A 13,316-nucleotide genomic window follows, 5' to 3' on the forward strand; every position below is an offset into this window, starting at 1 on the left:
TCATCTCGTGATCACATGATGATGATCAGACGCTGTTTTTCCAATAATTAAAATTAAAAAACTGCTTCCACTCAGACTCGAACCCCGGACAAAAAGTCTTATGCCATACATGTTAACCACTAGGCCATCCAAGACCTGCTCATTGGTTGTTCTACAAGAGGTTATATGACGTAAGCAACTACGGTGTTTTAGGACAGAAAGTGGGAGTCAATCGCCACCTACAGGCCAAAAGGACGTAACACACTCTTTCCGCAGTGCAAACCAGGCACTGACGCGGCAGATTTGAAACCCAAACACGGTGGGGATAGACACATTTACCGGCTGCCTCTGTATATCAGGATGAAGGTCAGAGAGCAGACAGTGAGACTGTAAGGTGGGGTGGGGGGGGGGGGGGGGGGTATCTGCAGCAGTATAGTGAATGTTTATAGATGTATGACCGAGGCTGACCAAGATGTTTACAGATCAGTTGTCCATGTAGGAAAAGAAGATAGAAGCACAGCTGGTGAGCTAGTTTGGACCCGTGAGAAGGGACAAAATAATACAGCCAATGTTATAACATTTTTTAACGATTCATGACTAATTTGTCTAGATTAATAATCTAATCTCAGGGTTCTCAAGCCTTTTCTATTCCAACTTTCTCCAACTTTGATTTAATGTCCTTAAAACAAGTCATAGGAAGAATCCAAGGCTAATTGCATTGGCATATGGTCTCACAAGGGGTCTGAGGATCTCATCTTGGTACCTAATGGCAGTCAGGCTACCTCGGGGGAGCACATATAGGGCTGTGCGGCCCTCCAAAGAAATGCCACCCTACAGCATTACTGACCCACCACCAAAACATTCATTCTGGAGGATGTTGCAGGCAGCAGAACGTTCTACAGTGTCTCTCGACTCTGTCACATCTGTGACATGTGCTCAGTGTGAACCTGCTTTCATCTGTGAAGAGCACATGGTGTCAGGCGAATTTGCCAATCTTGGTGTTCTCTGGCAAATGCCAATTGTCCTGAACCAGTACTATATTGCTGGATAAGTTACCTTCAAACGCCAATGTGCACAAGTACGAAGTCAGTGAGCGAGTGGAGTAGCCTGATGGATTCATGAGGTGAAGTAGGGTAAACAAACCATGGGATGACTAAGTACACTCCCAGGTATTTTTACTTGGTCACGACCTCCACCTCTTCCTTTTTATTAGTGAAAGGGGTGACCACACTGCCAGATTTCCTAAAGTTGATCACCAGCTCCTTGGTTTTACTAATGTTGAGTTGGATGTAGTTCTGTCCACACCAGTCAACAAAGCTATTCACCACTCCATGCTACTCTGTGATGTCACCATCATACATCCTACAATAGGAGAGTCTGGAGATGACAGGACTCTGAGTTGCTTGTGAACAACAGATGGTGTAACCCTTCTTACTTTACCTTCCACTGATGAAACAGCAGACACCACAGATAAAAACAAAGAAGATCTGGACAGAGGAGGCAACAGAACAACTAAAGGACCATTTTATACCACAGATTGGGACATTCTCTGCAGTCCACATGGGGGAGACATTGACAGTCTCACACATCACATCATGGACTACATTAATTTCTGTGTGGAAAACACTGTGACAACTAAAACAGTATAGTGTTTTTCCAACAACAAGCCCTGGGTAACCTCTGAGCTTAAGGCCCTTCTAAAGAGGGCATTTCTCTCAGGGGACAAGGAGGAACTGCCAGTGCAGTGGGATTTAAAGTATAAAATCAGGAGGCGCAAGGACAGCTAAAGAAACAAGATGGAGCATCAATTGGAGCAGAACAATGTCCATGATGTGTGGAAAGGACTAAAACACATTCCAGGCCAAGGTGAGGCTAGAAATGGTCACCAGGTCACGGTTGACTAAGCCTGGGCAAATGAGTTAAACCTGTTTTTTTTTTTAATGGATTTGATTCTGCCCAGCTCCTAGTCTCCATCCACACGGCCCCCTTTTCACACCTCTCCAGTCTAGGCGTCTCTTCCCAGCTGTAGCTGATTACACCTCAGCACCACGCAGTCCACTCTGCCCTTCCTCTAACCACAACAAAGGGACCCCCCAACAACCCACAGCTCCAGACCAGTCACCTCAGCCTAGAGAGAGTACAGATGGAGCGGTTTGTTTTTCACTGATTTCGGTCGACTGTCAGTCGAGCTAACCCACCAGCCAATGGTTCCTATGACCGGTCCTGTATAATCTGTATCAACTGGTTCTGGCAGCCTACACTCACTGTACGACACAGAGCCGCCTGCCCGAACAGCGGCGTGGCGGTAACGGAGTCCCCTTTTCGGCGCTGATCACACACTCATCACACACTCATGAGCTGATTTGTCAGCCATCCCTCTCCTTGGTCTGTCTGGGGAAGGTGTTAAAATGTTTATGAGGCCACCCCCATTTTTAGCAGCAAAGACACAATTACAGGGTAAAACCAAAAGGTGGAGCTTAAGTAGCTGACCTGTATAGGCAAATACCAAGTATAGGTACAGTTCTGAGAACAGGACATAGATCTAAAAAGTTGAGAAAACTTGAAAAGTTGACTTCATGTCAGAGTTGAATGTTTTACTTAATTTTTTTAATCATAGATAAGCATCAGCAGCTCATGCTGCCACAGCTGCCAAACTACCTTCTGGAGGTTTATCAGTTACTGGCTGTATTAGGTTGAATTGGACTTTACAAATGTACCTAATGAAATTCTTAAATTCTCATTCTATATATTCGTCCATATTCACTTGGATGTAGTGTGTCAGTCTGCCTGCTTCATGAGCTGTTTTAAATTTAAAAAAAACATTTGAATCTTCTAATGAAGCTTATATGAACGTAACAATAGAGAGCCTCTTTTCAGACAGAACGACCAATCCACAGCACTAGTTAGATTGGTTTCACACCACCCCCTTCTCCCCAAACCATCAGAGTCCTGCAGTGCTGTCACCTGATGTGATGTAACCAGATACATTTGTGAACTACTAAAGCAAAAGATTTGTTAGAGATCCATCACTTCAAAGAGCCTATTGTTAAAGCACACAACTTCCCACTTAGTTTTTTTTAGACAAACCGTTTTTGTTAGTTGGTGGTTTGATATAAGAAACTTTTATATCCTGAAGCCATAAACTTAACACTTTCTTTTTAACAAGTTTTATTTACAGATTTAATAAACATCCAGTTGATTTGACAATTTGCTAAACCAGGTTGTCTGAAAGTTGGGTCATTGCAACTACATTCTTTTAGAGCAGAAATGTTTCTCAAGGAGCTTCTACATTTTTTTTTTTTTTTTTTTTTTTGTTCTGTCCAGCAGTTAAGCAAGCAGCATATATTACGCTGAATGCCATATTGTGATGGACAGCTTTGCTTTAAGTATATAGAGTATATAGAGTATATATAGAATATATATACTCTTCCTGATTTATGGTTTATTTAATGGTTTATTTAGCTAATCCAAAATGTGTGTGATGTTGCTGTGTTGGTGGACAGGTTAGGTTTCTGCTTTAGGGTGTGTATGCGGGAGGGTGGGGGGGAGGGGGGATAAGGGGTGCAACCAGCTGCTGAAACCAAGCAAATCTGTTAAGTAAACAATCGGAGCAAAAAAATAAATAAATAAGAAGCATGGATGTACCTTAGGCTAACACATTCATAACTAAACAATTTTTGTACTGTGGTTTACCTTGGAGATTAATACTAATACCAATAATAGTGCTAAGGTATGTGCACATACTAATACAAACATATACATACAATATACATACATATGTGCATTATTATACATATCCCATACTACTTAATAAAAGTCATGACATACAACACCACAAATTCCATATTCACACATTATTCATATCGGTAGTGATAAGTATCAATAATACTTACAGTTGGATTTGGAAAGTGTCCCACTACAAGGTTAGTAAGGCTGTAGCTTATCATTATTCACCCAAAGGGTGAGGCAGACGTTGGTGCATGAACAATGCCACTTGTGGAAGCCAGGGTGATGTGAGGGGCTCCGCCACTACGCCCATCCAGCAAGCAGAGGAAGGAATCCTAGCAGCCAGGGAGCCCACACACCTTCAGTTCCAGGAGGGCAGGTGTTGCGACCCAAGCCGCCCACACAGAGCCCCCCAGGCAGAGCTGCAGCAGCCACAGAGACAGCACCCGAGGCCAGAGTGGGCCACCGGGGGTCAATGCTGTCCGCCCCATGAGAACCAGGGGCAAACACTCCCCCCGGCGGGAGGGTCGGCCTGAAAGAGTAGAGCCCGAGGACCCACGGTCCGTAGGGAGCCCGCCAGAAGATGCCCCCGCGCCCAGAGTGGGGCCCGCCCCCAGCCCACCACCCCCACACGGGCGGAGCGGGGCCTACCCCATCGGCCCGACCTCATCCCCTGGCGCTACAGCGGCCTGCAGCACAAGGCCAGCAATTGGTGGGGTCAGCAGAAAAGAGACCACCCAGGCAGACGATCATCGTACCCCGGGCGAAAAACCGGACCCCCCACACTTCAACCGCACCACAGGCATACCAACTCACACAAACACAGACGCATACACCCATCCACATGTGCAACACACATCATCACATCAACACACACACACACACCATAGACTCTCTCACAACAAACTAGTCAATCATACGTGAACCAATGCACTCTCAGATACATTCTCCCACCCACACCATTCGCTTGATCACATTCGTGGGGAGGGTAGGTCTCCGGCCTGCCGTCCATGTGGCCCCAGGCAGGGACCGCAGCTCCTCCCGAGCCCCGACCAACCCCCCCAACCCGGGGGAGGCAGAGGGCAGTAGAAATAGGTACCCCAGAACCCTGCAACCCAGCTTGGACGTGAGTGTGTGGAACTAAAGTGCACTGAAGGTGGGTGACACCTCCAGGAGCACAACCGCTGGCTGACGGTGTGTCCCCCGGACAGTGCCCCCCCTCGCCCTAAATGTCTTTTTGCAGTTAAAACTGGGTGGTGATCTCTCCATCAGGGCCAGTGGCCGAGGCCACAACTGGCCTGAGCCCCAGGCCCCAGTGAAAGAGCCCACCCCCGGCCCTAAATGTATGTGTATGTAGCTAAGTATGAGGAACTTTGGGAGATACCCAATTCTCCGGGGGGTCCAGCAGACAGAGCCATCAATGGGAAGTCTACTGGCCCCCCCGGAAGGAGCCCCCAGATTCCTGGACAAGTGTGTATGACTAATGCAATTAAAACTGCAGAGCATCCCACTTGGAAGGGACGGAACCACTTCCCAGTAGCCCTGGTCCCTCCATCAGCAGGACGCCCCTTGCAGACCTAAGGGGATGAATGCGGAGAAATGTAGTTGGGAAGCAGAGCACCAGGGTCCGCAGAGCCAGGTTCCCGACTGGCTCTGCTACCTATCCCACCACCCCCCACAACCCCCAGCCAGGAAGGGACAGCCGAGACCCAGGGACCGCAGTACTACTGCCCAGGCGCCACACGCAGCACAGCCAGAGCCATCCTCACCCTTCTTTCACACTTACCCATTCTCTCGCTCAAGTATGCCCATGCTCGCCCCGTGTAGTGTGACACTCAAACCCACACACATACTCTGCGGTTGTGCATTGAGGGCCAGCCTCCGCCCAGGGCCCAATGAAGGTTCTAGCCTGAGTAGTCCGCCAACCCCCCCTGCAACAGGCCCGAGCAGTTACCAGAGGGCGTCGGACCGCTAGGGCAGGCAGCGCCCCACCCGAGCAGGGGCAGCGCCCCAGGGGAGAGACACCCCTCCGGGCACAGGCAGGCACCCCCAGAGGGAGTCCCCCGGACGCAGGTTACCCAGGTCTCCACCCCCAGGTCCGCCCCCGCACACCGGCAGGGAGGCCCGCCTCCGGCTCCCCGGAGACAGGCACACGCCAACCCTCAAAATGGTCCCATCCCGGCACAGGGCCGCCGGTCCCAGCAGCCACCACACCCCCACCGCAGGGGACCCATGCGGCCAGCCCTGAGTCCACCAACCCGTTGTCCTGGTTCCTTAGGCAGGCAGGCACCCCCAACCACTAGTCACCCCACCACCACTGTGCCAGACATGACGCAGTACCAGAGCTCCACGCATCCTTACCTGGAAATGGAATCAATCAGAGTATAGTTTTGGTCATTGATTTGATGAATCAGACAATGTGTCTGTGGTATAATCTAACAAGCTGTTCAGGTATTGAGTAATGCTTAATTTTACATGATATGTCCTTCATGGGGGGACGTGGTCTTCACACCTTCTCACAGTCCTTTGTTCAACTGATGACCTGATTTGAGCGGAACCTTTACAGTTATGGATCCATGAAGAATTTTCTTGTTAAGCAGTTTACAAATATATCTGGTTTTCAAGGCTTAGGTGAAGTTGTGTGAAAACTCTTTCAGTCGGGTGCAGGAACAAGCTTCTATAGTTTATGTCTTTCTTGGGGGAGGGTTCATCACTCCTACTCACTTTTGTGTGTTTTGTTCACCTAACGAGCCAGTTCTTTGCAGGTGTAAAGTAAAGCCAAACTGGAGGATAATATGAAACTTCCCTCAGACTGAGAAAGCTTTTGGTCTTTGAAGAGATCAGCGTGAAATCCAGCAGGAACGAGGCAGCAAAAATTTGCTGCTCTATCTGTACCAGTACTCTGGAGGACTTCCTGTCTGGTTCCAGTCCCGGAAGTATCACGTCCCAAGGAGCTAAACCACATTAGACCCGCCTTAACCTCCCACCTGATGAAGGCTACGCAGCACTGGACCCATTGCAGTTTGCATATCGACTTGGTATTAGGGTAGATGGCGCCATCATCTACCTGCAGCATCGGGCCATGTCTTACCTGGAGTTCCCTGGGAGCACTGAGATAGTCATGTTTTTTGACTTCTCCAGTGCTTTCAATATCCTCCAGCCATCGCTGCTGAGGAGGAAGCCGAAGATGTGGACCAACATCTGGCTGCTTGGACTATAAACTACTGGTGCCACAATTTGTGAGGCTGCGTTACTGTGTGTCAGATGTGGTAGTTTGCAGCATGGGGGCACCTTAGGGTACAGTGCTCTCCCCTTTTCTGTTCATGTTGCACACGTCAGATTTCAAGTACAACTCCCACCACTTTCACCGGCAGAAGTTCTCAGATGACATTGGCAGTGTATCAGGGGGCTACAGGGGGCTCATCTCTGACTTTGTAAGCTGGTGTGACAATAACCACCTATTTCTGAAAAACCAGCAAAAACAAGGAGTTAGTGCTTAACTTCAAAAGGTCCCTTCCACCACACGCACCGGGGAACATTCAGGGCTCAGACATTGAGACTGTAGACCCTTTTAAATACCTGGGTGTTCACCTAAATAATAAACTGAACTGGTCTAACAACACAGACTTTCTGTACAAAAAGGTCCAGGGTCGCCTCCACCTGCTGAGGTGCGTGTGCAGACAGCTGCTACAGACTTTTTATGATACTCTGGTGGCCTCAGCAATCCTGCATGGGGTTGTGTGCTGGGCTCGGGGGCAGTACAAGCAGAGACAAGAAGAGAATTAACAGGCTAGCTAAGAAATGACTGTCCTGGCCTGCACACTGGTGTCCATCAAGGAGGTGGCAGACAGAAGGCCAAACTAAGGTTCATTACGGATAACCCCTTCCATCCCCTGCACCACAATGTAGATGCTCTGAGCAGCTCCTTCGGGACAGGGGCAAGAAAGACTTGATGTGTTGCATTACTAGCCGTTCGAAGTTCATGAGGATGGGAGTAGTAGTTAGATTAGTTGTAAATGTGTTTGGAGCAAGCAAGTTTTGAGCTTAGCTTTTATACTGTCGGTGTGTTGAATCTTGAAACCATGGCATTAATAACCTCATGGTATTGATAACCTCTCCTCTTCTCTCTCCACTCTGTCTCTGGCTGTGGGACAGTGATGTTCACAAGGTCCCCCATATACTGTAACAACCTTGGTCCAGGAGAAAAAAAAAATTGCAAATTGCCCATACAGTAAAAGGAAAAACAGATCAGGTCCTGAATACTTGTACTACAACTATTTGTGAAATTGAAAAGCTGTGTCAAGTACAACTGCCTATTGGCCAACAAATTATCATACTGTTGTTAAATGTCCATACCTTTGCTCCTCAGGTAAGCAACAAATGTCCTACGAGATAGCTGTGTACTCACAGCCCGCAGTGGTATCTCTGTTTGAGAAGCAAACTCCTTTATTTCAATATTGTCATATACATCTTCTGATGAAGAATTTTGTATCGTAGTATTTATAAATTTGTATTTTTTTATCATTCTAAATAAATTAGAACATATATTATTCCAGAAGATGTCATTAGTATTCTTAGTTTTTGCATTAAGTATTGACTTTAGTTGTTGATATTCTAAGAAATTGGCATGTTTCAGATGTGTTGTCCCTTTGACATGCCAAGTCGGAAAGTGTTTTGCCTTTTTGTTTTGTATGAAGTCTGGATTGTTCCAGAGAGGTGTGTTTTAGCAAAGAGTAAGCGAAGATCCATTTATTTTAAGAAAATCCCACCAGGCTGTCAGAGATGCTCTTATGCTAATGTTAATGTAGCAACTATGGTGTTTGATTTTGCAGCGTTTAGATTTTTGAGTTTTTAAACTTATTCATGGTGGCTTGATTTTTCACAAAACAAGCTGTTAGCATTAACTGTACTAGCCATTAGCATTCCTTACACAGAGCAGCACCGGTCCATTTACGATAAAAGTAATCCATAAAGTCTTCCTGTTTTGCTCTGATAGTAAAATGAAAAGGCTGATCAACTTAAAACTTCTACAAACCTTTCTTGAGTCTTTAAATGATCTTGTGTGGTTCAGTAAGCTGCTCAGTCATGGAGGAGATTGTTGACTTGACAGTCATTGACACCCTGTGCAGTGAGTGAGGACACAAAAGGTCACTGCTAATGGCAGGTTGAGTAGAAGGAACAAGTGTGTTTAAGAGCCACCACACACAGACTTATCCAGGAGGTAGGCTGACTCATTCCAGACAATGTCAGGATTTTTACTTGGGCTAAGGAGTTAAACGACTAGGTGGGTGTTCAGTGGTCTAACGTCCTCTATTCAGATCAATGTAAATGTTTTATTTCATTTAGATTGAGAGTCTGGAGAAAGACTGGCGTGGAACCCAATGCACTTGAGGTGAAGTTTCTATTAGGGAGCTCTGTCGTCTAATGTCGTCCACTGTGTTTTATCAAGCCAACAGTCTTAGCAGTCGTTTACATGGAACCGCTGAACGTAACACCAAATTACTGAGGTGATTGTGACCAATTAAATTATGAACGCTTTATTAAACAACTAATATCAACTCCAGTATGAACAATATCTTGAATAACTCATCAAATCATAATCGTATGGAGTGTTTGTCTGGAAGTACTGTATGTGTATGCGTGCTACCTGAGATGAAAGGGTGTGAGTATGTGGGTGTACATGTGTGTGTGAGAAAGAAGAAGGAAGGAGAGAGAGAGGAAGACAGAAAGAGCGACGGTGAGACGGCACAGCTGTACGGAAGCTGCGAGCCTCGTTGAGCTTTTTGAATGGAGTGCGCATGTCTGGCGCTCAGAAAAAGGGAGTGTGTGAAGCAATGTGAAATGGAACTAGCAAAACTAAGGTTTGACATCCAAGTTCATCCATCATTTGTCGCTTCTATCAGCAGGGAGTCTAGATGTCTCAGCAGATATGGTTCCCCAGCCTGGTGCCTGGTTTTGGCACTCAAATCTGAAATCTCTTTTTCAACTCAATTAGCAATTCGTGTTAATTCCAGGTTGTGAGGCACCAAAACATGCAAAATCCGAGGGGGGGTGAATACTTTTGCAAGGCACTGTGCATTACAATAAACATGTAACTCAATTTATGTGAAGGAAATACATATATTTACGTATATTAGGAGATGAACATAAACATGACTCAAGCGGGAATCAAACCCAGGTCCCCTGCTTCAGAGTCAATGATTTATATCATTAAGCCACAGGATATTAAAGCTGAGCGAAGACAAAGCTGAAGAGCTTTCTCGGAATGGGGAAATATTGTTATAAACAACAATATGTATAATATATTTAAGAAAGTGTCAATTAAACACACAAACAGTCCCTGCCATTCTCCTACAATGTGGTCGTTATGAACCTGGGCATGCTTTTCGACTCTGAAATATGCCTTGGGGAACAAGTGAAGAGTCTTGTGAGTGCTGCGCCTACTGAGAATGGTCCAACCATTCGTGGATTGCAGGTACTCGGAAAGAGCAATTCATGCACTGATTAGCTCCAGGCTGGACTATTGCAATGCTCTATATGCTGGCATTAACACGTCTCTTCTCACTCGTCTCCAGTCTGTACAGAACGCTGCAGCCTGGTTTCTGACCTTGTCAAAGATATCCTGCCACATCACACTTGTCCTTCATTCCCTCCACAGGCTCCCAGTCAAATATGGGATCGAATACATCCTAACATTTGCTTTTAAGGCATCCCACAACATCGTTCCCTCTTCTGTGACTTGTGCCTTGTGCGCCTACACACCCTCTGCATTCACAAAGCCATTCACTGCTCTGTGTCCCAAAGTCCAACACCAAGCAGTGAGGTGCTTCATGCATCATCACCCTGCAACTCTGGAACTCCTTGCCTCTGGATCTTAGGACAACACCAGATCTGGCTGACTTTAAAACCAAACTAAAGACTCATTTATTAAAGTTAAAACACTTGATATTTGAATGGTTTCTGTAACTGAAAGTGTGCAGGACTAGTTAGATTCACAAAAATATACGTATACGTATAAGTATATACAAAAATAATAATTGGTAAAAGCATTTTCAAAGGAAAAATCACAGCTTAGTTATTAAAGTTATTCAGACATGTTAGGTTCAATGTATTTGTGCAATATGAAAACTTTATTAAACAGACTTGAATCTTTGCAGAAACTGAAGCAGTTAAAACATAAAAGTTTGCTGATGAACTGAATGTATAGTTGATTGGATCTGCAGAGCAATAGGTGCAGAGCTGAATGTGCAAAAATTAAAAAGCAAAAACAGTTATAATTTATTTTTATAATATATTTGCTTATGTTAGTACTACTGTCCTTCAAATCATTCCTCAGAGTCTTGCTGAAAAACATGACTTAATTGAAACCAGTTTTCCAGGGTAGACAGTCAAACTCCTTTGACTCCTAAATTTAACATTTATTTGTAAGAATAAATTTTATGTACAACTGTAATTTTACTAGCTTTGAATGAATTAGACATGTAGGACAGTTATGAGGGACAGTAAATGAGTTCACTGAGATCATCTCCATTAATATAAGCGTCCATGTTTTGGTTGTTTTCAAAAGCCACTTTAGAGTTGAGACGTGGTGGAGCTATATGAGGGATTAAAACCATCACCTCTCCTGATACTACCTATCTGGGCAAACCAGGATGTGATTTCAGGAAGAAGAAGGAAGAATCTGCCTCACCACTCCTTTGAAAACAATACAGATTGATATCTGACAGGTTTGTGGTGAGCAGAGATAGTGTAGGGGAGGGTGCCATTGACTTTTACTTTGCTTTTACATATGTTGTTCATATTTGACTGTTCCCCTAACCTGGTACTTGAAGGAACTCTGCTCCTGTAACTGAATAGCAGAGCCAACTACTTAGACAGTCTGACTTAATGCGGTTTTCAGTTGAACCGTAGGTCTATCTGTGTGCTGAGGAGCTCTCAGAGATTAAGAAGCTTCCTGATTTTTCTTAGAGCCAGAGCCACTCGTGAAAGGCACTTGAGTGCAACATTTATCTTCAAATGAAAGGCATGCTATGCACAAAAAAGGACTCTGCTCTGCATTTTTAATGCAACTGTGTGCCGGCAGTCTTCGAAAGCCATGTTTCAATTTATCAAAACTGGCTAATTGACCTTTGTGTGCGCATGCGTGCACATATGTATGCATGCGCGTGTGCCAAGGGGATCATTTGATGAGGCTGAGGGTCTTGTGGCTGCTTCTCTTTGTGTCATGCCTCCTTTAACTGCAACTGGATGTCGCAGCTGTAAAATTAATGCGCCAAAACATTGTTTGACTTCACACGTCTTCTAAAGACAGATTATTTTAGCGCTTCGTATTTAATGTTTTTTTTACTGATTCCTTTTTCACTTATCCTTTCTTACTATTTTAACTGCCATAGTCACAGTTGACCTTAACATTTGACTTCATGCAAAGATGTACAAGATTTTATAAGATGCATAAACGCACAAGATTTCATAGGATGCATAAACGCACATATATCAAATATCATATAGATGCACAAATGCATAGATAGGATTTATATGTGCAACATTTAGTTGCTTCTCACTAATAGAGGCATTACACATCCATACATTTGACGTCATCATATCAAAATTTAAACAACACAGTTTAGTTGTTACTCATCTCAAGGCAACGCTACTTTATTTTTTATCTGATTACTGCTATATTGGCTTCTGCAGGACTGTCAAGCAGGAACAAAATTTGAAACCTGTTCATTTTTGTGGACTTTGATGTTATTGTTAGTTCAATTCAATTAATTAAATTTTTATTTATATAGCGCCAAATCACAACAAGGTTATCTCAAGACACTTTACAGGGTAAGGCTTAAGACCTTACACAACTAAACCCAACAAATCCCACATACAACAAACTTTTGATTGTAATTAATTACAACTTGACAGCAACAGTGAAGAGGAAACTCCCTCTCTAGTGAGGAAGAAACCTCCAGCAGAACCAGGCTGAATGTGTACAGCCATCTGCCTTTACCGGCTGGAGTGAGGGGATAGAAAGAAGGACAAGCACAGCAACAACAACAAGCAATAACGGAGCACAGGTAGGATGGTTGGATCCGCAGCTGCCCATCACAGACACAAAGCTCCGATGAGTTCGATGATACCTGTAGGTGAGGACAGAGTGCTCCACCTTAAGGCCCGCAGCCACCTTAAAGGCCTGTGGTACATAGCCTATATGTAAAGATTTGTTGATTTAATTCAATATGGACAAGCTGATTAAAGGTAGAACTTTTTTGAGTAATATGGTTGGGATTGGGTCTAAAAGACAAGTAGACGACTTGGAAGGGTTAATTATTGAGGTTAACTTCATAAGATTTATGGGGGAAAGCTCTATAAGTAAGACAGAGGTCTTGGTAAATTTAAAGTAGTTCATAAAGTGCTGCTGAGACTTAATCCAATCCGATCCAGCTTTATTTATAGGAGCACGTTAAAATCAACGCAGTTGGCCAAAGTGCTGTACACACTTAAAAAAATATACATAAATATACTGAATTAAATGCCAAAGCAGTTTATTTTAAGAATAGATTTAAAAATAGGAAGTGAGTTGGCCTGCTTAATTTGTAGCGGCAAATCATTCCCCAGTT

General features: G+C 44.6%; 1 protein-coding gene across 17 annotated transcripts in view; it reads left to right on the top strand.

The window, feature by feature from the left end:
* The window catches only part of phf14 (PHD finger protein 14), a 200,811-nt gene that overhangs the window by 72,736 nt on the left and 114,759 nt on the right, over nt 1-13,316 (top strand). The window contains exon 15 of one of the 17 annotated variants that reach the window (XM_055512721.1): nt 10,364-12,773. The exons of 15 other annotated variants lie outside the window; for them this stretch is intronic. In XM_055512721.1, coding sequence (XP_055368696.1) covers nt 10,364-10,411 — 48 coding nt within the window. In that variant the 3' untranslated portion in view covers nt 10,412-12,773. Of the gene's footprint in view, nt 1-6,470; nt 9,264-10,363; nt 12,774-13,316 lie in introns of those variants that run through there. One more of the 17 variants, XM_055512723.1, reaches the window with a different exon arrangement.

This window comes from Betta splendens, chromosome 11 (assembly GCF_900634795.4).
Source record: "Betta splendens chromosome 11, fBetSpl5.4, whole genome shotgun sequence".
Classification (NCBI taxonomy): domain Eukaryota; kingdom Metazoa; phylum Chordata; class Actinopteri; order Anabantiformes; family Osphronemidae; genus Betta; species Betta splendens.